Here is a 26037-nt window from a genome sequence, read left to right on the forward strand (position 1 = left end):
TTTTCATATATTTTATGAAAATATAATATTTTATTTCATATATTTTATTTTTTTGGGCTGTTTCTTCATTGCTGAGAGCAGTTCAGCAACGCTCAGAAACTGGGACAAACATAATTGTGTTAGCTGTAGTTGAGCTAAACTTCTGCTACCTATGCTAGCATGCTTTTAGCTACTTAAAGTGCTAGAGTCCATGCAGTATTTTATTGTGTTTGATATTCATCTTACAAAAGTTGTAGGTACTCAACACCTCAGAAAGGCTGAATCTCAGTTTACATATTTCAATCAGAATTGTCCTACTATTATTTCAGAAAATGAGGGATTTCAACAGATTGTACTTTGGAAGGATTTTTAGGAATGGGTCACACTCATCAGAAATTTACAGCAGAACATTCAAGAATTTACAAAGTTTAAGGAGTTTTGATGTAATTGCATTTCAATGCCAGTGCAAAGATACGTAACAAGAAACCACACTGGAAACACTGCATTCCAAAAGTCTCTAAATCAGTTTAGATACTATTAAGTTGCATTAGAAAATTAAAATAGTTTGAATAGTGCACAGCTTATAATTTTTACCTAGCTGATATAAAAAAAAATTCATTTTTGGGGGGGAGGGAAACAGCTGAAAGAATAGGTTATGTTTTTAGAAACACTTCTTATTTACAACTAAGGGAGGTGCATTTTCCACTAACAGGGTAGAAACTACAGAGCCATTGTTAGGTCAAAAATCTCCCACATCTAAACAAAAACAGTCAATACACACACAAAGGAAGAAATCTGTTTCACCCACATGTTGAAGCAGCACTATATACTGATAACAGTGAATCCCGCACACATAGTGTTAATTATTTGTGTAAGCAATTGCACAGTCAAGACTTGAGTTAATTTCGTTTCTGGAAAGCAAAACCACAATTTAAGCAGAGATCTGCATGGCTAAAGCTGTTATAAATAGACTTCTACATGAGATTCCAAGAGGAAAACAGTAGCATCTTTAAGTACTTCTAATGAAAAAAGAGAAACTTTGAATTCATGTGAATTAGTCAATATTCCACTGATATAACACCACTTACTCAGTCTTATGCTGATTCTTTGTCATTTGTTCTTCAGTATTAATCTCGTGGCTAGGAGCTGTCAACACTATTTAAAAAAAAAAAGAAAAAAAGAGGAAGCTGAGAGAAAAATCTGTGGGTATACTAAAAATACAGGTCAAATGGAAATGTTATATGTGTCACTTCTGAGTAAATAATCAGTATATGTGTGTTTTATTGTTAACTTTAGATTAGCTGAAAAAAAAAATTAAAAAACCCAGGACTTTTTTCATGTTTCTTTCTTTCAGTGGAGGTGGAAAAAAAAAAAAAAAAAAGAAAAAAGAAAAAAAGCAGTTTGCAGCAGTGCTATGATGACCTCTTGTGGTTAAATAATATATGCAGTTTGTTTCACAGTTTCTCAAAAACTTTCAGTATCGAAGGTTAAATTCTTCCCTTAGATCTGAACAGTTTTGTGTTGCTAATTCTACTTAACCTGAATTAACTTCTCCTCCCAAACACGCTGTCAGTATTTGTTTAGCTCACTGCTAAAAAATTCTTTTAAAAATATCTCAACCTTTGCACTCCACAAACTTAACAGGTGAGAGTATCGTATTTTCTCACATGGTAATTTGCTAAAACCAATTCACAGCTCTAAATAAATAAATTCATTAACATAAAGAATGAGACTTTTTTAATAAAAATGTACTCACTACAAAATGTTAAAGAAATCATATGGTACTAGCCACTCATAAGAAATTAGAACAATAGATATAGAACATGATATTGATGGATTACAAGAATAGATACTGAACATATATATTTTCACATAAAAATTTAGTACATTAGCTAACTATATATATCATCACATCTAAATTGCTGCTAAAGCTGTCTCCTTTCATCAATTTTTCTTGTAACAAAAATCACAGAACTGAACATTTTCTGATGTTGTTGAATGCAGTCTATTAGCCTGGATCATATCATCTGACACCTTATCCCTTAGTAGATAAAATCACTCAAGACTTTAGCCTGATTTTGCAATTTCCTGAAATCATTCAAAATTACACAGATTTCATGAAATGACTTTGCTGAGTGATTACTTTTCAAGTAATGGTCCTGATAGTATTTATGGATCCCATGGTAGCACTTTCTCACTGGAGGATCACCAGTGGAATTTGCACCTGCCAGGCAGTATTCACATGACCCTGCACCTTACTAAATTTAGGATCTATTGCAAAGCCATTTCTGCACTGGCTCTGCTCTCTGAAGTTTTAGAAGCTCGTCGGCAGCGTAACCTTGGACTGCCACCAGCTGGATATGTGCCACATTCTGATATGCTGTGATTGCAGCTGGGGGAGGCCTGAATTCAGCTGCTGCGAGACATTACTTGTTTATGTAACACATACTTAAGAGATACGTGGGTTAAAAACAAACATTGCTCTTAGTGTACACAATAATGAGTCCCTCCTATTATTACCTCTCCTTGTTTCTTTTCCTTGAAAAAAATTAATATCAGAGTCCGTCGAGCAAAACACACTAGAACAATGATGGCAACAACAACAACAAAAAAAGCAGGTTTAAGTTAAAATGTGGTTATCTTCATGTGTCAATAGGAAGCACTGACAGTGGTCTGTATCCTGAAAAATCTCCCTGGCTTTTGAAACATCATCAACAAACTTCTGACAACTTCTTGCACGAAATGGTTCTGAGCACTGCTGGCATGCAAACTTGGGAGACAAAAACAAATTGTGTGGGAGGGAGCTGTTTTATTTCTGTTGTCTAATAGGCCTAATCTGTCTCACTTTTCTTTAGTTGGGTTAACTTTGCAATGCTAAGGACTGGCCAACTTAAAACTGTAAGCCTAATTTACAAGGAGCAAAATTCAAAACTCTAGGCACCATTTGAACTCTCAACTAATTACAGTTTGCATATCCGAGGATGTGATTTGTTTAAATGTCTAAATGCTGTCATTATTTCCCCTGCAGTTGGTTACAGGCATGGTAATAACCAGCCCAAGACAATTTTAATTTGATCCTCAAGGTGCAGCAGTATTACTGCCCTGACTCAGCCTGGCCTGCCAGGTGGCTCGTGGCCACTTCTTGCCCATTGGAGGCTCCTGGCCAGGCAGCCAAGAAGCCAGCTAGCTAGTGACCTTCTTAGAGGAGGTGGCTGCTTGGGCAGCAAACACCCAGGCACCTTGTCCCTCATTGTATGGCCTGCAAAACCTTGCTGTGCCAGGAGCAAGACACACAAGCATATCCATTTTGAACCATCAGCTCTGGGGCATCTCAATCTGAAAGGTGGCAGACTTAGTTCAGTATAAAAGTCACTGACAGATTTAGCAGTTTTGAGTTTAAACTGAATCAAAATCAGGAAGTCTAAAAAGGCTCTAAATTTGCATTATTGAAATCAAGATTCCTATTTTTATAATCTTTATTTTGTAGGAGGAAAAATATGAGTTATTTCCACATCTTAATGAATATAACCAGAGTATTTTGACTGGAACTTGGACAAACTATAGTTTTGAGGTCAGTTCTGGATACTCATTTTAAAGGCTAATGAAAGTCAAACCCTTCAAAGACATTTCACCTATGGGCATGACCTAATGTTCACTGTAATTATTAGAAGGATCTTGTAACTCATATATACATTTATTGATAGAGATGAGCAGCAGAAAATTTCCAGCAATCAAAAATGTTCAAAACCAAAAGGTATACAGAGACATTAAAACCCCGCCTAAGTTCCTTGAATAGGCTATTTTCTACCACAGCCCACCATTTTAGTGCAGAAATAGGTATTCACAGATAACTTCCTGTTTATAATACATTTAAGAAATGCGAAAATGCTATCAAGCATTGTAATATACTTTATCATTCTCCAATCAGTACAGAGCAGAGCACTCTTGTAAGGAATGGTTAAATCTTATACTTCCTTTTTGGCTTCTCTTTCAACAATAATAGGTTCATTTTCTGACTCTGGCAGGAGGTTGGATTTGCTGGCTGGCTGTTGTGTAAGCATGAACTATACTGGAACTACAGTAGGAGCAAGAAACAGGAAGAAACCAGTTGGTAGAACACAATCATAGGCTGGCAGGAAATCAGCGACTATTTGTCACCTCTTCCAAAGAGGAGGAAAACAGTTGGTGGCAGATACTCAGTACCATCAAATATCCAGCGGAGAGACTAAATCTCCTTTTCTCCATGCCAGGATACTCAGAGTTTTACTTCAATGTGGACCATGGCTACTTGGAGGGTCTGGTCCGAGGGTTCAAAGCTGGGATCTTGACAAGTGCGGACTATGTCAATTTAGCACAGTGTGAGACACTAGAAGGTAAGTCTGCTGGTTTATTTTATTTAGGAAGAAATACTGTTGCTTAGACCTTTGAAGAAGGGAAGGTAAAAGACTGAAGTACTGAGAGCTTATCTTAAAAACCAGAGATAACCCTGAATGTCCTTTGAAGAACTGTTCTCATATTTAAGTTAATAGCTTTCCATAGAAATTACCCTAGGATTTTACAGACTGATTTGCAAAGCAATCCAGATGATGGGATTTTCTAGTTTACTGATAAGATTTGGAAATCTCATCCATAGAGTTCCTATGGAGATTGGTAACTTTCTCACAGATTTTAACCATGCTACAGAACTGTTCAAGTGTAGAAGTTTCATACCATTTCAGCTGGATAAAATAGTTCCCAAAATCTTATTAAAAACTTACCATTTGGCTCCGAGTTTCTCTATAAAAGATATAATTTTAGTACTTCATTACTTCATGAGTTTTATGACAGTGGGGGACATTTTACTTACCAGGAAGAGAAAACTAGACTTCACAAAGATAAAACTGAACTATTCTCAAGCTTTAAAAAAAAAAAAAAAAAAAAAAAAAAAAAAAAAAGGGCATTTTTCAAGGTGACTTTGCCACAGCAAAAAAGAGAACACACACTAGTTTCCAAAACAGCTTTCTGTGGCCAAGACTGGTCACAGCCTGATGAAGACAGACTTATACAAAGAATCATATGATATACCTCTAGACACTTGGCAGGAAAAAAAACGCAACCGAAAAAATATCACCTTTCTAAAGGAACATAAAGTTTCTTTCCCTGACTGCAAAATAAAAGCTATAACTGCACACTGAAATAATTTCTATAAAATGCAGTATAATAGATTAATTTGAAAAAGGAACAAGGAGAAATAATAAGCTTGCTCTGTTTTAAGCATCGGTTGCTTTCTGTATGCAGTAATAGATTTGGGGAAATGAGAAGTGCAGAACCTGATAATTCCCATATACAGTGGAGTTTTGAGGCTGTCTAAACTATTAATATAGTAACAACATAAGCCTGGGAAGGTTGCTTGCCATTCATCTTGCAGTTTAAAACAACTACATTTAAACAGATACATATTGGTATTTACCTGTCAGCAAGATAAAGTTCCTCTCATGGTTAAAGAGACTGTCAATACAGCAAATGGGATCTAGAGACTATTCAACTGACCAAGTGCAGGTACCTACTTCAGCTGATAAGATGGAGAGCTCTATCAGCTCTCCATTTCATACAATGGCAGTTTAGACACACAGAACACATATATACACTTTGAGAAGTGAAATCTATTCCTTATGTCAGCTGGACAAAATCAACAGTTTTTGTAGCCTATTTGTACTAGCATTTGTGATCTATGCAACTTAAAGACTCTACAGACACTCTTGATATTGTATTTAATTGTTTAAGTCAAAAGTCCTGCTCCATGAATATACAGAGTTCAGAAAAAGCTAATAGAGCTTCAAACATCTATAAAAGACACAAAGTACAGAATGATGGAATTATTAAACCTTGCTCTTATTCCATTTGTCTCTTCAGAGAAGCTCAATAAATGGTGTCATCAAAGGCTCCGTGAAGAAAAAAACCCCAAACATAAAATCCTGGTTACTTCTGAATAAGATGAAAATATACAGGTTTAAATATTTTTTAAAACATACAAGAAAAAAGGATTTCCCTCATCCTTCCCAGAAGAATACTTGTTCGTGTTAAGAATGGTTAAGAAAAGCTATCTAAATTTGAAGTCATGCTACAAGAAAGTTTTTTTACAACCAGGAAGTAGTTTTCAAACTTTTCTGACATTATTCAACATTAACACCTTGAATATTATTAAGGGCATGCAACAGATGGACAGCTCACAATAAAATCCTTTTCAAAGTAAGATTTATAGTAGAAAGAACAGTGACTTTTTTATTTTTGAACCTTCTTCTTTCTAATGTTCATTCAGTTTTAGAATGCAAATTATTTCAGTGACAGAAGCAGCAACATTCATCAACCTGCCTACAAGCACATCTCTACTACCCACCAGCACTTCCCTTTTTTCTCTATTCGGCTACATCTCTTTCTCCATTGTAACTTTTTCTGCTTCTTTTAGACAGCTAACAGATTCCCACCAGTTATCTACCAAATGAATTATTTATAATGAAAATATGAGAAGTATTGGATTTGCACATGAGGCTAAATACACTTATCTCTCTGCACATATAGGATGCTGTAATATTGAACTTGCACCACAAGCGTACAGTGCATCAAAACCACAGACCCTTACCTGTAAAGTAAAAAATGGAGCTTTATGCTCCATTGTATTTTGTTTCCAATTAAAAGACCCAGCATGTGGATCTGTACTGTAGTACTATTGTACTTGTCCGATAGTGCCTTCTGTTCATGTCTTCACATTAAAAGGTAATAAATTCACCCTATTCTGCATTCTGTGGCATAGCACCACACCACAAAAACTGGCCTAAGTTACAAATATTATAAATATGCTAAAACAAACAAGCAGAAAAAAAAATCAAAACCACCCCAAGTAACCCATAAATAGAATCAAAAAGATCTTTTAATTTCAAAGTGGTTTTGATATCTCTAGAGGGGAAACCATAATGTCAGTACAGAAGAACCACAAGAAAACCTGTAGGTTAGTGCTTTACATCTGCTTGGTAATCACAGAGTAAGTATTACAGTGAGAGGGAAAGAAAAAAAGGAGGATGCTATTTGACTTAATGATATCACTGTGTCCTCTCAGTTCAGGGCCACACAGAGAGAAGAGGCCTTCAGCTTAACTTAGACATCCTTTTGGGCTTGTTTGAATTATTATAATTTCCATGGAGCTACCTTGTGGGCTGCAAGACTGGCTGAAACCTCTGCAACATGGCGTGCTACTAGTTTGGCCCTATGTCATCATCTGTTTTGGGGAATGGGATCCCCAGAAGAACCCTGCTGACAGTCTTTGAAGTAGAAAATGGGGGGGGGGGAGGGGATTAAGTTCAGTGCTTTATTCTTTCCTTGCTTCCTTGTGTGATGGAAAGACTACTGCTCTTTAGAAGGAAGACTAGGTCACAGAAGGACAAGCAGCCCAGCTCTGGTCCCACGAACATCACTGAAGTAAGTTCACTTAACTTGCCAGAGCAAGGACACACCAGCACACAGCGGCTGAAATAACAGTGTAACTGAAAACTGGGGGTAGTGGGCTAGCAAAGTGAGGAGTCAGACAAGACACCATGTGCTTGATATGGAGAGACCAGTTTAACGCTTTGTTCAAGTTCTTGCAATACTCTCTGATCAGCACCATTCCTGTCTTAACTGCATTTGTCTTAAACTAGTATCCCTCTGTGCATAATTCCCTTTAGACTTACTGTTGTGTTTGGTTGCTGTTCAACTGTGAGTAAGATCATGTGATTTAAAATCACATTATTTAAAGTCATACATTTCCTACATAATGATTTTCCTGCATATAATTGAATGAGGAAATACATGATGCAGATGGATGGCAATAACACTGACAGCTGAAATACAGGAATTTTCTTTCCTAGGGACCTTGTGGACATGCTGAAAAAGCTCAGGGTCTTGTGTAGGTCTCCAAGAGCCCCTGAGAAAAGGAGCAGCTACCATCACTAAAAAGTTCCGGTGAACAGGAATGTCTGAGGTCCCTGTAATGCTCAACCATCTACTCTTGCCAGATCATCAGGTCATGTTACTAGTACACGTTAACTGTGTTAGTCCCCAGGTCTTACTTACGCCAACAGCAAAGAGAATACTATAATTTAAGGCCAACAGAGCCGTCTTTGCTGCACTGAACTTTGTCATGGTGTGAACTCTGATTATGGCATTCCTGACTGATATTATATGGTATTGGAGCTTGTGGATGACTACTTTCTCAATTGTTTTGACCAAGGCCATGAGACAGGGTTAAATATTATTCCTTACATACAGTATGCATGCTGGCATTTATTAAATCATTTAGAAGAAATACTTCTATAAAGCAGGCTGTGGAACTGACAGGATCATAAATCCAATATTCCTGGGCATAGTATTTGCTCCATAGCTTCTGAGAGCCAGGTGGGGCTATTTAATGTGTTCTAGCTAATATTTTTCATACCTTACATTAGGGCATGGTTTCTGAAACCACTCAGTCAATCAGAAACCTGAGGAAGGTAACAGCCTTATTAAACTACTCTTAATCAGTGGTTTTCGTTTCTGTTCATCCCATGATGATGTTAAACACACTTCAGAATGCTCAGTACTTGGGCTGATATTTGGGTTTTGCAATCTGCTTTAGGTGTTAAACCCCTGAAAACCACTGTGTTTGAAATGCATTTACAGAGTGTGAGGTAGTGATATCAATGTAGATATCAGTGGTTCACCTGAAAAGGAATTGAGGAAAGCTGGAATTCAGCTCTCTGCTTGTAATGAGGTAGTATTATCTAATCCCACCATATGCCAAGTATTTTTACCTTCTTTGCAATAAAAAGAGAAAGTAAAAATGATCAGTTTTCACAGGAAATGTAGATGTGATATGGAAAAATTAGTGATTTTTTTAAAAGTTGATCTCACATATTTAGACTAATTTCTGGGCATAATTCTGCATTTTTATTTATCTCTTAATCTTGCTTACCTTTCTCTCTTTCTTGAATGAAGTGGTTTTCTTTTTTCATATTTGGATTCTCTTTCTTCTTCCTACATGGAAGCCTGTACTGAAACTATGACTATTTCCTAGTATCTGGCTCTGACCATTGAAAGACCAATTACCTCTGCCTTCTTTTGTCAACAGTTTTGTGATCACCTACATAATTTTAAGAAGCAGTTAGTTTAGGCTGGTAGCATAAGTTCAGTCTATTGCAGGAAGATCTGGAGAAATGCTAACAGTTCCAGAGTGCTAGCTGAGTAAGGCCATCCTATCTAATAGTGTGTTGATGTGATCTGATATGGACTTGACGGATGGACCATTCTGTGGACAAGGAATTGGCTGGATGGTTGCATCCAGAGAGTAGTGGTCAATGTCCAGATGGAGATCAGTGACAAGTGCTGTCCCTCAGGAGTCTGTACGGGGACCAGTACTGTTTAATATCTTCATCAACGACATAGACAGTGGGATTGAGCACACCCTCAGCAAGTTTGCAGACACCACCAAGCTGAGTGGTGTGGTTGGCACACCTGAGGAACAGGATGCCATTCAGAGGGACCTGGACAAGCTCGAGAAGTGGGCCCATGTGAACGTCATAAGGTTCAGCAAGGCCAAGTGCAAAGTCCTGCATATGGGTTGGGGCAACCCCCAGTATCAGTACAGGCTGGGGGATGAAGGGATTGAGAGCAGCCCTCTGGAGAAGGACTTGGGGGTACTGGTGGATGAAAAGCTGGACATAAGTTGACAATGTGCGCTCACAGCCCAGAAAGCCAACTGTATCCTGGGCTGCATCAAAAGAAGCATGGCCAGCAGGTCAAGGGAGGTGATTCTGCCCCTCTGCTCTGGTGAGACCCCACCTGGAGTACTGCATCCAGCTTTGGAGTCTTCAGTACAGGAAAGACATGGACCCATTGGAGCGGATCCAGAGGGCCACAAAAATGATCAGAGGCATGGAACACCTCTCCTATGAGGAAAAGCTGAGAGAGTTGGGGTTGTTTAGGCTGGAGAAGAGAAGGCTCTGGGGAGACCTTATTGTGGCCTTTGAATACTTAAAGGGGGCTCATAAGAAAGATGGGGACAGACTTTTTAGTAGGGCCTGCTGTGATAGGACAAGGGGTAATGGTTTTAAACTAAAAAAGGGTGGATTCAGACTAGATATAAGGAAGAAATTTTTTATGACGAAGGTGGGGAAACACTGGAACAGGTTGCCCAGAGAGGTTGGAAACATTCAAGGTCAGGTTGGATGGGACTCTGAGCAACCTGATCTAGTTAAAAATGTCCCTGCTCATTGCAGAGGGGTTGGACTAGATGACCTTTAAAGGTGCCTTCCAACCCAAATTATACTATGTTTCTGTAATTGCTAAAATGAGCTCGAATGGCAGCCAACATGCATAGAAAACTCTGTGGGTTATCTATCTCAGTAAGCTAGAGTGCTAGGCGTAGGAGTTCGAATTCGCAATGTGCTAGTTCTTTTGCTTTAAGTCTCAGTGTAGGCAACCTTAATGCATACTAAGAAAGTATACACATGGGGAAATAGGAAAGGGTAGCTACTATACTGATAAATGCACACCTTGCTAACTGCATATTAACTTCCCTTACAGGTACACCCTTATTTCAGTCAGTGGGAGTCTTGCTGTACTTTTCACTAAGTATCACTTCAAATTTTATCTGGAAATCTAATCATTATGAATGCCCAAACCATATAACATCATCCCAATCTATAATTTACGGTAGTTTTAATATAGCATTTGAACATAATTATGCAATATAGCAGGAGCTTTTCTAGAAGGAAATGTTAGATTGCCTTGAACACTAAGAACTGATTCAAATTCTTACTTCTGCCTCATGGTGGGAAATGGCTAGCAGAGGAAATTTGAGAAAGGAATTCTTAGATATTACTAACGCTTCTTTCAACTTTGTTGTCTAATCAACTCATTTTCCTCAGTTACCAGGGTCGGGAGCTCAGACAGAATATGTCACAATAACCCAGGTTTCTGGAACAGCTTCTTAGGGTCTGGTAGTCGCAGCCATAAATCAGACAAAGCAAAACCAGAAATGCTAAGAGAGTCTAGCTCTGCCCTTTCAAGTACTCCACTGCAAAGCCATTTGGAGCCCAGAATCTGAGCCAGGCAAGATGTGTTCTCTCCTCTTCTTCAGGCAGCCTGATAACATAAGATTATAGTCTTACCTGAGGTTTAAATGCTTCATATGAAAAATTAAGATCTTAACAAAGTTAAAGGATGATTCCTATTGATGCATAACAGACCATAGGAGCGCAGGAGACAAAACAACTGAGATATAATGGTGCAAATCAGTGAAATCAAAACCTGATTGGGAAGGGGCTAGGTACAGCAGTAATTAACACTGTGCCTGGTGTGGCTGGAAATGAAAGCTGCTGGTGAAACTTCTGACAAAGGCATAAATTATTTGCACTTTCCTGTGGCATGCAGTAAGTCTTACTCGTAGAAGGCAGTACAAATTGGCATTAATTATGCATTTACTCTATATTAAATCTATGTCAAAAACTTTTCAATAGAGTATGATCAGACATTTAATATGAAAATACAATATTAGAAATTAATATTTTAAATGTTTTTTTTTAAATTTGGTTTGTAGACAATATAATGACAGTTTCTTCTCATGATCTCCCCCGAATCTAATTCCAGATCTGAAGTTACATCTACAGACTACAGACTATGGCAACTTCTTGGCTAACGAAACTGGCCCTCTCACTATTTCCACCATCGATGATAAACTGAAAGCAAAACTACTCACGGAATTTCATTACTTTAGAAACCATGCCTTTGAACCTCTTGCCACTTTTCTGAATTTTATCACGTAAGTAATATTATCATGTAGTTTACCACACAGACTCAAAAAAAAGCACAGTTACAAGTTAAAACAATGTAAATACATTGTACTGGAATTTCTATTAGGTTTCAAAAATAGAAAAATTACTTTGATACTGCAACATTTATATACTTTATTTGCTAATATAAGTTCTGAAAATATATATATATGACGAGCTGTTGTCTTTGCAACTACTTATTTTAAAGAACACAAGCAGATTTTTTTTTGTGTACAGTGGCAGGAGGAGTGGTAGAGATTGAGGAAAATAGTTACCATTTCCAAACATCATTTAAGTCAGAGAACTTGCAAAACTTAAGTTTGTGGGGGTGACTCATTCAAGATTAGCAATTTCATGATGTACAGGGCAGTGATTTAATTCCTAGGCATGTGGCAAGTTCTAGACTCTTTTTAAAGGGGGAAAAGACAACACATCACACACCTACAATACTTTTTACACCATTTGAACATTAAAATCAGAAGGACTTTATGTTGCGTATTGCAAGTTACTTAGACCTAAGTAGCTTTTTTTTTAAAAGTACAAGTGCTGTCTGATGCCAGATGAAGAGATCTCAATACAATCATAAACAGATAAAACTTGTAAACGAATGGCTTAACTTTAAGAACAGGCATCTGCTTTATAACAGAATAACAACATGGATTAGTGAAATGTCAGCAGGATATTTTACCTAACTGTTTACTCCCCTTGATATTACCTTTTTAATATATTGTAACAAGAACACTAGACTGTTCAGCTTACTTTCAAGGAGTATTTTTATCTTAACAAAAAAATAAAGTATCTTTTTTTCGGGGAGGGTCAAGTGTAGTTGACCAGTTTTAGGCTAATACATTAACAGGATCTTAAAGACTGCCCTAGGCCAGCTGTGACCTGTAGGCATACAATGTTTACATTTTGCTTCAGGGAAATGAAAGTGAAAATATTAAAATTATGGCAGGGCTTTTCTCACACTGACATACCTGTATACATGTGTATGCACAAACTTTGCACACTGTTGGTTTTTTAATAATGGAGATACTAGTTCAAGATATTTAACACAATTATTAAATCATTGAACTACATTTCACCAGATCCTCAAGCCCCCTTACAGATTTTGTGTGAGATCATATTAATCCCTATATGTCTCTAGCTGTGTTCTGAATCAACAACGCAAGCTGAAGACTGGCATCCTTGTTATAAGCATCCCAAAGGAATAGCTTTCCCATTTCCAAGTCACTGACAAAACTCTTATCAGCCTCTCTCACAGTAAAACTAGTAAGAAGCTGATAGAAACCTTCAGCTGAAAACTTTTAGCGATAAAGAAGAAATCTGTGAGAACCTGTTCTTAGTTTCCTCACGGAAAGATGTTTAAAGCTGACTGAGAAGAAAGCCCTAAGAATGGTCCATCTGCATGAACTCTGCAGTGTTAGTGCTCACATTCCCATGCACTTCTTCTCTGTCCAGATGGTCTGCATGAAATAACAAAATCCCAAACTAAAGAAGCTGCTAGCTCAGGTGATTTACTTTTTGATAACACTCATTGTCACTTGTTATAGGAAATCTACATTTCACAGCTGTTATGCTTATTATATTCCTATTTTAGTTTCCCCTTCTTTAAAAGTCTCTCTTATCCAAGTCAGTCATGGGGTTTAAAACTAGTACTGCGTTACCTACTTGCTACTTAAAAACTTCTGTTTGTTTTTGACGAGACATTGATTCGGAGTGAACATACAAACCTGCAAGTACTGTGGTCATTTCTGACTTTAGTATTATTACTAATTTTCAAAAATCTTGTATTTTTGTATTTTTTTCCAAGTAAAATTCATTATAGAGATCAATTTATTTTACTTTTTCTTTCAAATACAGATACAGCTATATGATTGACAACGTAATTCTTTTAATAACCGGCACATTACATCAGCGGCCCATAGCTGAACTTGTTCCCAAGTGCCATCCACTGGGGAGCTTTGAGCAAATGGAAGCAGTCAGCATTGCCTCAAACCCCACTGAGCTGTTCAATGCAATTTTGGTTGACACACCATTAGGTAGGAACACTAAATTATTTGTTATTTGCTTCTTGAAACTACTCATCCTGTAATCTTAAGCATATCTCAGATGGAGTAGCATGTCTTCCACTGGATATGCTGCGTTTTGGTAACACAAAACATGAAATGTGGATCAAGTACTTCTGAAGTGGTGTTCAGGACATTTCCTAGTGACATTTATTAACAGCTTCTACATCAACCTTGGGTAGTAGACATAAAGAAAACAGGCTACTCAAGAAGTGTAACAGGTATCTTTTCTATCCAAAGTAGCCACTGATTTAGAGCATCTAGATTTTTATTTCAACACCTGCATCTATAATTAAAAAATCTAAGATGAAATCTTGCCTATCCCTCACTAAGGATCAAGAAGCAGACAGTTACTAATAAATATTAGATATTGTGGTAGAATCTAGATTCCCTCTTGGGATTTGGGCATGATTCAAACACAAAGAAAATCCCTATTTTGAAGAATTAAATCTAAAATCAAAACAGAGTGAGGGTTGGGAATGTTGCATTCTGAAATTGGGATGAAACCCTGCTCAATGCGCTGTGGCAGCTGACACGAACAAAAATTAACGGCTGTGGGGCAGTGCTGGAAAGGCTACTGAGAATAAGATGGAACTGGATGTACTTGAATGTATATGAAACCACTCTGTGTCCTCATCTTGAGTACTGTGATTGGTTTTGGGTTCTGCTTCTCAAGAAGGCATGCCGGGTTGGCTTCAGACAGAAAGCAAACTCCCACCCAGCTGCTCGCTTGCCCCCTGCCCCCAGCACAATGTGGCAAGAAAACAGGGGAAAAAAGGAGCTCATGGGTTGAGATCACCTACAAGTACTGTTGCAGGCAAAACAGGCTCAACTTGGGGAAAATTAACTTGATTTATTGTTAATACATATATAATTAATTATTGATCCAGGCATTAGGAAACAGAAAAGAAAGAAACATTCACATGCTTAGGAAAAGCGCCTTTTCTCCCCCCTTTGCCACTCCTCTCTCCAGGCTCCTCTCCTTTGCCCCCTTGTTTTCACCAGAGGTTACACTCGCTCTCTTCGGAGAGGCAATGAGCAGCACAGGGAGCCGGGGGGAGTCTACACTCAGTACGTGGCCGTTTCTCTCTGCCGCTCCTTCCTCCTCACACTTATCCTCTGCCTCAGCACAGGTCCTCCCCAGGGAGCACCTGCTCCGGAATCCATGGAGCAACTCCTCCTCCTCCTCCTCCTCTGACCCTGGTGTTCCCTCTGCTGTTCCCTCCTCCTCCCTATATCATGTGGGTTTTGGCCTTTCTTAAACACATTTTCCTAGAGGAGCCACCAGCTTGGCTGATGGGCTCAGCCATGCCCAGCGGTGGGTCACCAGCTGGAACCGGCTGGAACCGGTTGCACAGGGCACAGGACAGCCCTGGCCTCCCCTCACAGAGGCCGCCCTGCAGCCCTCCCTGCCAGCACCTGGGCACCGACACTGAAATCAGAGAAGGTACAGAGCAGGACAGCTAAAATGAACAAGGGGGTAGCCCTGCCATGTGCGGACAGACTAAAAAGGCTGGACTCCAGTATGGAGAGGACAAGGCTGAAGAGAGATATGGACAGTGTTTACAAAGTCCTGAGGGCAGCGGTTTGTCCACAGTGAGCTATGAACTGTTGCTTACCGAATCCTTTAGAAGACCAAATCCCAGCAGAAAACTAGTTTTAAAACAGGTAAAATAAAACACTATTTTTACACAGCTGGTAGTAAATTTCTGGAAATCTTTTTGCTAAACAAGTTTGTAAAAGCAGAGAATAGTATCAGATTTTTAAAAAGATGGGACAAATTCACAGTCAATGGAGCTACGAACAGATACTAAAAGGAACTGTTAGGGCTATGTCCTCTAATATTTTTTATCCAAAAACTGCATGCTGGAAGAGTAGGAAGGGAAAAACCCATGAAACATGGCCAGGCTCACACACCCTCTCTAAATACCATCTCCTATTGCCACTGTCTGAGACAACACCCTCGGTCAGCCAGCACTGGTGTGCCACACTGGCATAGTTTAGGAATAGTGAGGGATTGGCATACTCCTGTCAGTTATGAATGCAGTATTTTTAAGCAGTCCAGCTGCACAAATGAACTTCATCTTCTGCATCCCTGTTCAAAAGCATGCTCTTTAGCCCATTCTGCAGAGGACCTGGAAACATGTCAAGGTCAAAGCTTGTGCCCCTTACTAGTTGCAACCTGTTGCCTTTCCCCCACTACAGACATACCCAAAGAGGAAGAGGGAAAATAGGAAAGAGAATTCTCCATAACAATTGTGGAATACCTGCATGATTTAAGACAAAAATTATCTTTCATGTTCCTCACTAGAAAATCTCCCTAATGCCCAAATCATATACTTCAGAGAAGATTAGGGCTTTCATTAGCATTTCCCATCTGATTCTCTCTGGAGATGTGGACTCTGGCTGCAACACTGATTGATTCCCCTCACAGCAGATTCTCATTAAAAAGGAGGGATAGGAGGATAAGAGGAAAATCAAGAGGATTTCTCTTCCTCTCTGTTATATCACTCTTTCTTGTACAACAGAAACCTCAGACCCTTGCTTACACACTGGTGAATGGCAATAGACAAGAGATGCATATTATCAGCATGTAGATTTATACTGCAATATAATAAACTCTGCTTTCAGCTGCTTTCTTTCAAGACTGCTTGTCTGAAAATGACCTGGATGAAATGAACATTGAAATAATGCGCAACAAACTGTACAAGGCAAGTTCTCGCAACATAATGGTAACACTTGGGGTTTTTCAAAGTGTCTCAGAAGAGGAGGTCTGTATCATTAACCTTGTTTTATGGATGGGGAAACAGAGCATGGTGAGATACAGCAAGCTGTCTAAGGTCACTTGGTTGATGACAAGTCCAGGAATCAAATCCAGCTCCTTTCATTTCTACTCTACTGTTTGGAGAGTTTTCAAATTTTAGGTCTGCAACCAAATTCTAATTTAATATCTCATTAATGAAAATGCTCTAGATGTCAGGCTAATATCCAGATCCATTTGTTTATGAATAACTCAGTTATCCACCAAATGTCACAGAACTGTTAGCTCCTAAGTAAGCCTAGACAGGCTCTTGGCTAACATTTATTTTTATTTATAAAAGTAGATGTGATTTGAAAAGGTCTAATTGTTTTGAGTCTAGCTAACATTTTTTTACGTAAGGGTTTTGTATAATTTTTTTTCCTTTTTAAATTATCTTTAGCATTGCTACAGCACACTGCTGTAAGGATAGGCATCTAACATGTGCCTTGCATTTTCAAAGTACTTTACAAATATTAGCACACAGGTCAATATTCTTAGAATGGTCTCTTTAAAGGCTATACATATTTCATTCTGTTAGTGGTTTCTCCTGGCATATTGTCTCCAAATGCTTTGTTATCTTTCTTTCACAGTGGATGTCCCAGACTGCAGGAAGTGTTCTTAAAATGATCTGATTGCACTAGGGAGAAAGAAAAAAATTCTTCTGTTTGTCTTACAAATGATATTTATAAATTCCCAAGCCAATATTAGATTCTTAAATATTCTGCTCCTTCCTCTCATTCAAAACGACATCAGATATGCCCAAGTATTTTAATTCTTCCGGAGTACTACTAAATTAGACACTCTTTTGCCATTTGATAAAATACAGATTTGATTCTTATATCCTGTGTGGATGACCATACAATTACACTTATTAAAATCTTTTTTTTTTTAAATATTTCTCACTCTTCTAAGTATCGGGGGATTATTCTGCAAACACTTCTAAATTATTAATATATGCTTTCTCCTCTGCTTCAGCTGTCAATGAGATCAATTATGTTTCAGATCTACTATCAGATAGCACTATACAGAACCTAATGCATAATCCCATGCAGACAAACCCCCTTGAGATGTCTCTACTTAAAAATTGCATAGCTAGTGACAGCTTCTTTTAACAAGACTGCGTGAAGTTGTAGCAAGTGCATTTTTATAACATAAATGTTACCTCAAACAGTATTTTGGGGGATAGAGAGGCAGGGGGAACAGCATCTCTGAGATATTCAGGGTCCTTCCTGCACAGGTATTTTGAAATGGGTGTGAAGGCCAGAATCCTTAATAGACCAGAAGGCTCCGCAGACAAGTATTACAGAAGCTTTGTCCGCTGTTCTGTCCTAATCCAGGGTTTAGGGTAGAGCAGTAGGGATTAGTTTGTGCATCCTCATAGTGCTGGCCCAACAGCCGTGGCATATTCCCAAATCCCCTCCTCCACACTATAAAAGTAGAGTTTCCTTCAGTCATCTGCTTATTATGCAGTGGAAGCTCAATGAAGCTCAAGAAGTTCCTTCTTTAGAGAGCAAAGAAAACATTTGTCCTATAACAATTTTTGAAAACATTTGAACCCATATTGTAATAACAAGACATTTGCATTTTAGTATTTCTACTTTCAATCCAACAAAGTAATTAAGCACATATTTGAATTTAAATTCATAGGTAGAATTATCAAAGTTAATGGAAGTATTTAAAAATTAGGTTCATGACTACGTGCTGCGCTAGTCCACGTCTTAAGTAGCATTTAAAATATTTCTCTTCTTCTTTCATATAGTCTTATCTTGAGGCGTTTTATAAGTTTTGTGAAAAACAAGGTGGTACTACAGCAGAAATAATGAGACCTATTCTTGAGGTAAGAAAAATCCAGTCTTTGTACATGAAAGTACTCCTCAGTGTTTTCATAATTAGGTCATTTTGTTTTTCCTGTTCCTTCTCTCTCCATTTGCAAACATATCTGTGAAATGTTTGCTTCTCCTCTGAATAATAACTGTTTTTCTAAGATGTAATGAAGACTTTATTCTAGGATGACTTCTACCTTTTGACTAGAGAAGCAGCTAATCTATTACCAGGGAGGAGTTATTCTCAGGTAATATTTTTCTATAACAGAGAGCGGAACAGAATAAATGGTTCACTAATGTCAAATTGTTGTCCCTTAACTTTTTTCTGTATTATGTAGACAAATTTAAAAAGTGGATTATTCTTACACCTCCTAGCTCAAAATTAAATTTGGGATAGCTAAGGTCTGGCATTACTGTATATTTACTAATCAATAATCTTTAAGCTTCATGGCACTATTATGTTTGTTTATTTTCCTATTAAACTTGATGGTTGAAATTAGAGTTGAGTGACCTTTGGAACCAGTGTCATACAGAAAAGTCCAACATTGCTTGTTTTATTTTTGTCTCAACTCAGAAAACTTTAGTATTTATTTTTTCCATGACATACAAAATTCCTAATGTCCTCCTCCCCAAAGCATACCTGCAGCATAGTAAATGATATTTTTATATCTGTTACTGTAATAAAAGATGCAGAAATTCCTAAAATTGAGTTCTCAGCATTCAGCTCCATTTTTTTTAAAGTGGTTTATCACAATTCTGTGTTGAGTTTGAGAGTGAGATCACCCATTTGCTTCCAGGAGTCTTTTTTTCTGGATAGGCAAAACTTACATCCTGGAAATGGAACAAAATTCTGATGACATCCCACTGAAGATTGTATTATAGGAGAGAGATAATAACCCTGCGAGCTCCCCCCTGAAAAAAGAATGAACCTAAATTACATCTTACAAAACCATGTCCTAAAAGGGATTGCAATTTCATATTGTATTTAACCAGGTCATAACGTTTCAGTTTATGTTCTAAAGATTCTTAATCAAGTTAAATTGACCAGAAATTAAGTATTTTGACTACTCTTTTCTGAAAAATAAAAATCAAGAGATCGGCTGGCAGAGGTAAAGACATTTCCCACAGTTGATTTGTATTTTTCAGAAAGTTTGTTTTTAGCTAGACATTCATGCTGAGAGCAGATTACTTACCAACATTAGTTTAAGCATGTTGTAAACCTCTCTTTATACCAGTGGTAACAGTTTGGTCTATGATAAGCTTCTTTAAAATCCCTATCTAATGTCAACAGCTAGGAGGATAAACTTTTCTGTAGAAGATTTTGTTTTCTGTAACAGTTTAATAATCTGAAGACATACATAGAACAGATTGATAATAGCTGAATTCACAAAAAGCCAAAGTTTAACTAGTCAAAGGAATACTTGCTATTTATTCTGTAATCTTATATGTAAGACTACCAACCTGACCCTACCAGAATGAGGCTGAGGTATTTAGCTCCGCAACTCCTTGACCACCAGTAACAGTGCCAACCTTCCACATTAAAAGTACTGACGATCTCTCTTCCACCATGGACAACAAATGTTGCATGTTTAACCCTGAATCTGGCAAGAAACTGCAGGACTGCACTGCAGCTAGTGCTGTGCCTGTTATTAGGGCCCCATGCTAATTCTCAAGTAGGAGACATGCTACTTCAATTTCCCATATGGAAATTAAAGCACTTAAGAAATGGTCATCCTATGACTCCACCTCTACCTGCAGCAATCAAATGGCCTAAATCACCAAGTAACTGCCTCATGGCCTTACTCACTATGGAGAATGTCATGTGCCAATAATTTGATGAATTGAAAGGTCTGTATGGATGGGATTGATCCTGCACATTTTCCCAAACTGGGAGCCACCAGAAGTAGGCCCCAAACCTGCTAGCATTAGTTGCAATTGCATCTGAGCATGCTTTCTTCCAACAAAATATTACAAATCTAACAGCTAGATTCTATATGCCTTTAAGGAATTAAAAAAACAAAGCACTTGCCCTTCCAAAACAGTTTCACTTGGGCTGATACGCCAGTTCATATTAATAAGGCAAGTGAAATTTGGCCCTGTTACTCATTAGCTAGAAATCTTTTCAAGCACACTTATTTTCTTCTCATTATTTCTCTATTGTTTACTCGTTTTCCTTACTCTGAAGTCAGTGCCAAAGGGCAGCTGGGTCCCTGTTACAGTGTGTTCCAGTACACAGGAGTAGGATCTATGAGTATGTGCTTAACTGCTGAAGCTGCAGAACTGTGTTGCAACTGCAGTCTTATTATTCAACAGAAAAGAGTACCTTTCTGCTTAAAACAGTTCAAAAATTCATTCACAGCATAAGAAATTTCGCAAGCTGCCTAAAGCATGTGTATACTATGTATGCTTCACTTGAAAGATTTTCCTGCATAATCCTTGCAATTAGCAAGGGCTCTGCTGTTCTTACAACATGAAAGTAAGTAATAAAGGAGAGAAATAAAAACATAGTCAATTCAGATCTCAAGACAGAAAAACACATTTAAATCAGACAGAATTGAGTAAGGTTATTTTTATTTACCATTACATTTTTAATTCATAATGTAAGAATGGCAAGTTAAATTTTGCCTTGTACAAAAGAACAACCTGAGATCTAGACATTAGAATGACTTTTAGTCTACTGCTGCAGGGGAAAATACAGATACTACTGGCATCTAAGCCTACCAGAAGAAATACAGCCTTTGATTCTATGCGTTAAAAATTAACTGTTACTTGAAACACTTGAAAACTTTATCTTGGCAAGTAAACAGTCCCCTCCACTTTATTAAATTATCATTTTAAATATGTGCATTCAGAAACTATTTTGTTTTTTCCAGAATTTCCATTCAATCTTTACTCTCAACAGCACTCTGAGTTACCCCAGAACAGTATTATTGATTCTTGGTTCTTTCCTGTATTATTATTATTATTTATAAGAGTATTATTTCATAACTTCAGAAGTCTGCATGAGGAGATTTTTGTTGTCAACCTCCATGTAACTAAGTAGGGAAATGAGGAAGTAGCAGAGGTGATATTTTCAGTACAAAAATCACAGAATAAAAGCTGTGCTTGCAAAACACTGTTTGATTTTTCTAGTTAAAATTTAACAAGTATTTGCAAATAAGGATTTACAATTTTTAAAATAAGGTATGTTTCTAATGCTCTGAAGTCCACTTTTTTTTAAGTTTCCATAGTTTAGCTTACTGTAAAAATCCCATATCCCCAGCTTAATTTAGAATGAGAACTCGAATAACACCTCTTTATTCTTTGTTTTGCATATTAAGTTTGAGGCAGACAGACGTGCCTTTATCATCACCATTAATTCATTTGGCACTGAGCTGAGTAAAGATGACCGAGAGAAGCTCTATCCAACCTGTGGAAAACTGTATCCAGAAGGCTTACACCTGTTGGCCAATGCAGATGACTACGAGCAAGTGAAGTGTGTTGCAGATTACTATGCCGTATGTAGTCTAATTTCTTAAAAGAAAAAGCCAAGATACAAATACTTAACATCTTTTGATGTCAGCAAAATTTTAAAGAGTGTTCACATAAGTTAAAAGCATTTTTGAGAGAGAAACAAATCAGCAAAGATACAAGAGAACCCATAAAGATGTATATGGAATCAAAGGCCTTTGACATGAAGACATATTATTACCTTAGATATAAAGTTCCTCTTATAGTGATGTTTAAATAAGGCCAAATCACATTCTAGTAAACAAACCCCTTCCTACTCCATTACCCTCCCCAAATTGAGTTTCACTTCACAGCTGCTGCCTCCAAGATTTTGGAGCAAAAGCGTAAGTCATTTTAAAATGAGCTGACCAAACAATTCATGTCACAGATGAGTGCAGACCTGATTTATTGCTAGTGTACCGTAAAAATGCCCTTCTGAAAAGTTTTCTCTAAATCACTGATTGAACTGAAGTAGATGACGTTTTTAATATTGATGAGACTAGTGCTGTTATTAAAGATGAATCAATCTGCAACACTTGCTCTATGAATTAACTGTGGTAGTCTGACTAGCTATAGTATTTAAGCTACCTCCAAGTAGGTACACAAAACAAAATTATGTCTGGTCTACTGCTTTTTTCCACAGAAGAAACAAAGCTGGAGATGCACATCTGTTCCTGTGCATAAACAGAATGTTACAAACATGTACCACCATGCCAATGTGGTACAGAGCAAGTCTATTTAGATGAATTTGGGAACCATTGTACTGGAACTATACTGTACTGCTACTTTATCAGAAAAACAAACCAAATTACACAGAAATATAACACGTAAGAAATGAAGTAAAATGTATCTGCGCAGAATATTCCAGGATGATATATCAGACTAATGGATTTAGACACAATATTAACGCAGATAAAGCAAATCCAGCTGACTAGTGGGAAGAAAATGAGCAGCCATGTGAGGATCAGAGTTCAGGGTTTTGGCTCCATTTACAGTGCTGGCTCTGATGGATACTGTTTGTACAAGAAGTTCATTGCTCTCTGTCCAAAGGAGTGAAAGGTCATGTGTCATTCTACAATAAGTCTCTTTTAGTGCCTTCAGTAAATTACTTTAAGTTGTAGGAAATGATGGTAAGAAATACAAGAACAAATGTGATTTCTCTTTCTTTCTTTTGCTGACTATATGCTTTTGATTTATGTAGAACTGTAATCTATACATGAGTTCTTCTATACAGAAAGATTACTTAATGTAGATTAATTAATAAAGTAATGTAAGGTATCTGTGCTGCACAGAATGCAAAAGTAGTACCTCATTTCCATAGGGTGTTTGTCTATGCTTTTAGGAATACAAGGCTGTGTTTGAAGGCGTAGGGAGTGGCACTGGAGAAAAGACACTAGAAGATGCATTTTTTGAACATGAGGTAAGAAATTTTAACCTTAAAATATCAAAATGAAAGTTACCCACCTGGAATAACATTTAAAACAAGAATGAGATACTAGGCTTTTGATTCTACTAAATGGCATTATTCAGCTTTGTATTCAAGAACACAGTATTTCTATGGCTGTCAACATTTGGCTGAATCAAAATAGAAGGATTTACCTTTTTAAATAAAAGAAATCCCAGGACATTCTTCTGAAGACTAGTTATAGAACTGTCAATCCTGATAGCCTATCCAAAAGCAATCTCATTTAAACCCCTTAATCAAATTTCTTTTGAATAGTCTACTGAAGGTGTTTCACCACTGTCCTTTACTTACCTGTAATGTTGCTGTAGTCTATTACCAAAATTAATGCACAGATGACATATAAATTATATTTATAGTCAAGAGACTCATAAATGTAGTCATGGTTGCAAAGTTACATAGAAATCTTGATCGTAAAAGCTACCATATAAAAGTCATATTTGCCTTCTTTAGTATTTTATCATAACACTTGTTTCATCTTTTCCACAGGTAAAGCTGAATGTGCTTGCATTCAATAACCAGTTTCATTTTGGAGTATTTTATGCCTATGTAAAGTTAAAGGAACAAGAATGCAGGAATATTGTATGGATTTCTGAATGCATTTCTCAGAGACACAGAACCAAAATTAACAACTACATTCCAATTATCTAAATCTGAGAATTTATAATCCTACAATGCCTGAAAAGATGCATTATTTCATATAAAAGAAGAAAAATCTTATTTCAAAAATTAACTCTTATTGGATGTTTTAAACTGTATTAATGATGCACATTATATACAGCAGTGTAAGAAAAAGTAATGCAATTAGAGATATGAGTACTTTATAAGGAAATATTAAGGGGCTTATTCGTAGTTTTTGCTGGTAGATTTGTTCCCCACTGTGCCCATTTTAATTTAATAGATCAATAAAAACTCCCTGCAAGGTCTTACATACATATTCTTTCTCCTTTGTGGAAGCAAGCTTTATATCAATGATGTTTGATTGATTAATTAATTAATTGATTCATGGCTTAATTTTGAATTAATGGTTTTCTCAAAGGGCCAACTAAACCACTACTTCTATCTTACACTTATGGTCTTCTTCATGGCATACAAGATTGTATGATAGACTTAATACATAAATAAGAGAGAAACTTTAGGGTTACCCTGAGATTCCCCTTAAGGAATCTCAAGAAAGAGCTTCCTGAACCTTTCTAACTGTGATACCTCTCTGCAGCTAAATGTAAATAACTAACATAATTTTCATGAAAATATTTTCACTTATTCCTTTATGGTCACATGAAGAGCACTGTAAGTGTCAAACCGTGAGGGTCTGATCTACTCCACAGCAATACAAGTATCTCCTCCCAGGACACCATAGACACTATCTTCATGTATGCACTAGGGAAGATTATGAAACATGAATGAAAATACCAGCCAAGTCTGTATCAGTTTTACATCAGACACAAACAACACCAGCTCTGAGCTATTTGAGGACCTGGCTAAGATTGGTAACTAAAAATAGAGTGAAAAGTTGAAGCCAGATTGTAGCAGGACAAGATTAATTCTGCTGAAGAAAAAAGGAAGGATTCTGAAATCCATATCAACATTCTGCCTTCCTACTCCATTCAAAAAATTTGCCCTTTTATCTTTGAAGCAGGCCAGACCTTGGTTTTCTGCATGGATCCTTAGTTTCAGGCTGCACAACAGCAAATCTCAGTCTTCAGCTGACTATGCTTCCAGTAATATGATACAGAAATAAAATCCATTTCCTGCCGAGTAGACAGAAAAATAAAATATATCTGATGTCAACACCTCAGAATTATGGAAAACATTCAGGCATCATGGTTTTAAGAACTGAGATATAATCTCTCTCTCTCTCTAATATATACATGTGCATATGCATTCATACATAAGAAATAGAAAACTTTACCATTTTTATAGCTAAACCCACACTTCTTAAATGTAAACATAACCAAAGGGTTATATCCCAGGACATCCCATACTGATTTAATAGAGAATTCAGAAGATTTTTAATATTTTGCTTTATTGTGAATCACAGGGAACCTTACATTACTACTTTTAAAAATACCTTCAAAGAGTTTCCCTTAGAAATAATTTTGTAGGAATTTAGAAAAATTGACTAAAAAGAAGTAAGTGTATAAAAATATAATACAAATCTTATTTCTATATTGAGGCTTCTTTGTTTAGTATATCTAGTAATTCAGAAGCAAGAATTAAAAAAAGAAAAAAAGAAAACAAACTGTAAGATTTGTGGGTTGCAATTTCATTTTGGCCTGTGTAGTTGCTTCCTTGCACTGCTTTTGTTATCTTGCATTTCTTAGTGTGTATTTCCCAGTCTAATCTGTGACCGATGCTTTCCAGTTCACACCTATATCACAAGTTGTACCACAAACTATTTCACAAACTGCAATGAAGAAAGTAATAGGGCCACATTCTCTCAAATTTGCATTTTTCTGTACTGTTTAGTAATTGCATTAAAAACATTTGTTGTGAGCAGAAGAATAACAAAGTCAACTGGTCTGGGACACACACTGGATTCATACAATTCAGCAGTGCATGAATACTTTTTCTGTACTGATAAATCAAACCTTCC

The 26037-nt window shown here is 37.1% G+C and overlaps 1 protein-coding gene across 1 annotated transcript; it reads left to right on the plus strand.

The window, feature by feature from the left end:
• The first annotated feature begins 4222 nt into the window (after window positions 1-4222).
• On the plus strand, window positions 4223-25248 carry ATP6V0D2 (ATPase H+ transporting V0 subunit d2). Its single transcript, XM_049819401.1, has 8 exons — window positions 4223-4352; window positions 11617-11788; window positions 13662-13840; window positions 16499-16578; window positions 18427-18504; window positions 21811-21987; window positions 23322-23399; window positions 23931-25248. The coding sequence occupies exons 1-8, from the start codon at window positions 4223-4225 to the stop codon at window positions 24090-24092; spliced, it is 1056 nt and encodes a 351-aa protein (XP_049675358.1). The 3' UTR covers window positions 24093-25248.
• The last annotated feature ends 789 nt before the right edge of the window (window positions 25249-26037 follow it).

This window comes from Accipiter gentilis, chromosome 2 (genome assembly GCF_929443795.1).
Source record: "Accipiter gentilis chromosome 2, bAccGen1.1, whole genome shotgun sequence".
In the NCBI taxonomy this organism is placed as follows: domain Eukaryota; kingdom Metazoa; phylum Chordata; class Aves; order Accipitriformes; family Accipitridae; genus Astur; species Astur gentilis.

Excerpts from the sequence above, each read along its gene's own strand:
- ATP6V0D2 (XM_049819401.1), top strand. The coding sequence starts at position 4,223 with ATGCCAGGATACTCAGAGTTTTACTTCAATGTGGACCATGGCTACTTG. Across the intron at positions 16,579-18,426 it reads TGCGCAACAAACTGTACAAG|TCTTATCTTGAGGCGTTTTA; the intron begins GCAAGTTCTCGC and ends TCTTTCATATAG. Across the intron at positions 23,400-23,930 it reads ATGCATTTTTTGAACATGAG|GTAAAGCTGAATGTGCTTGC; the intron begins GTAAGAAATTTT and ends TCTTTTCCACAG.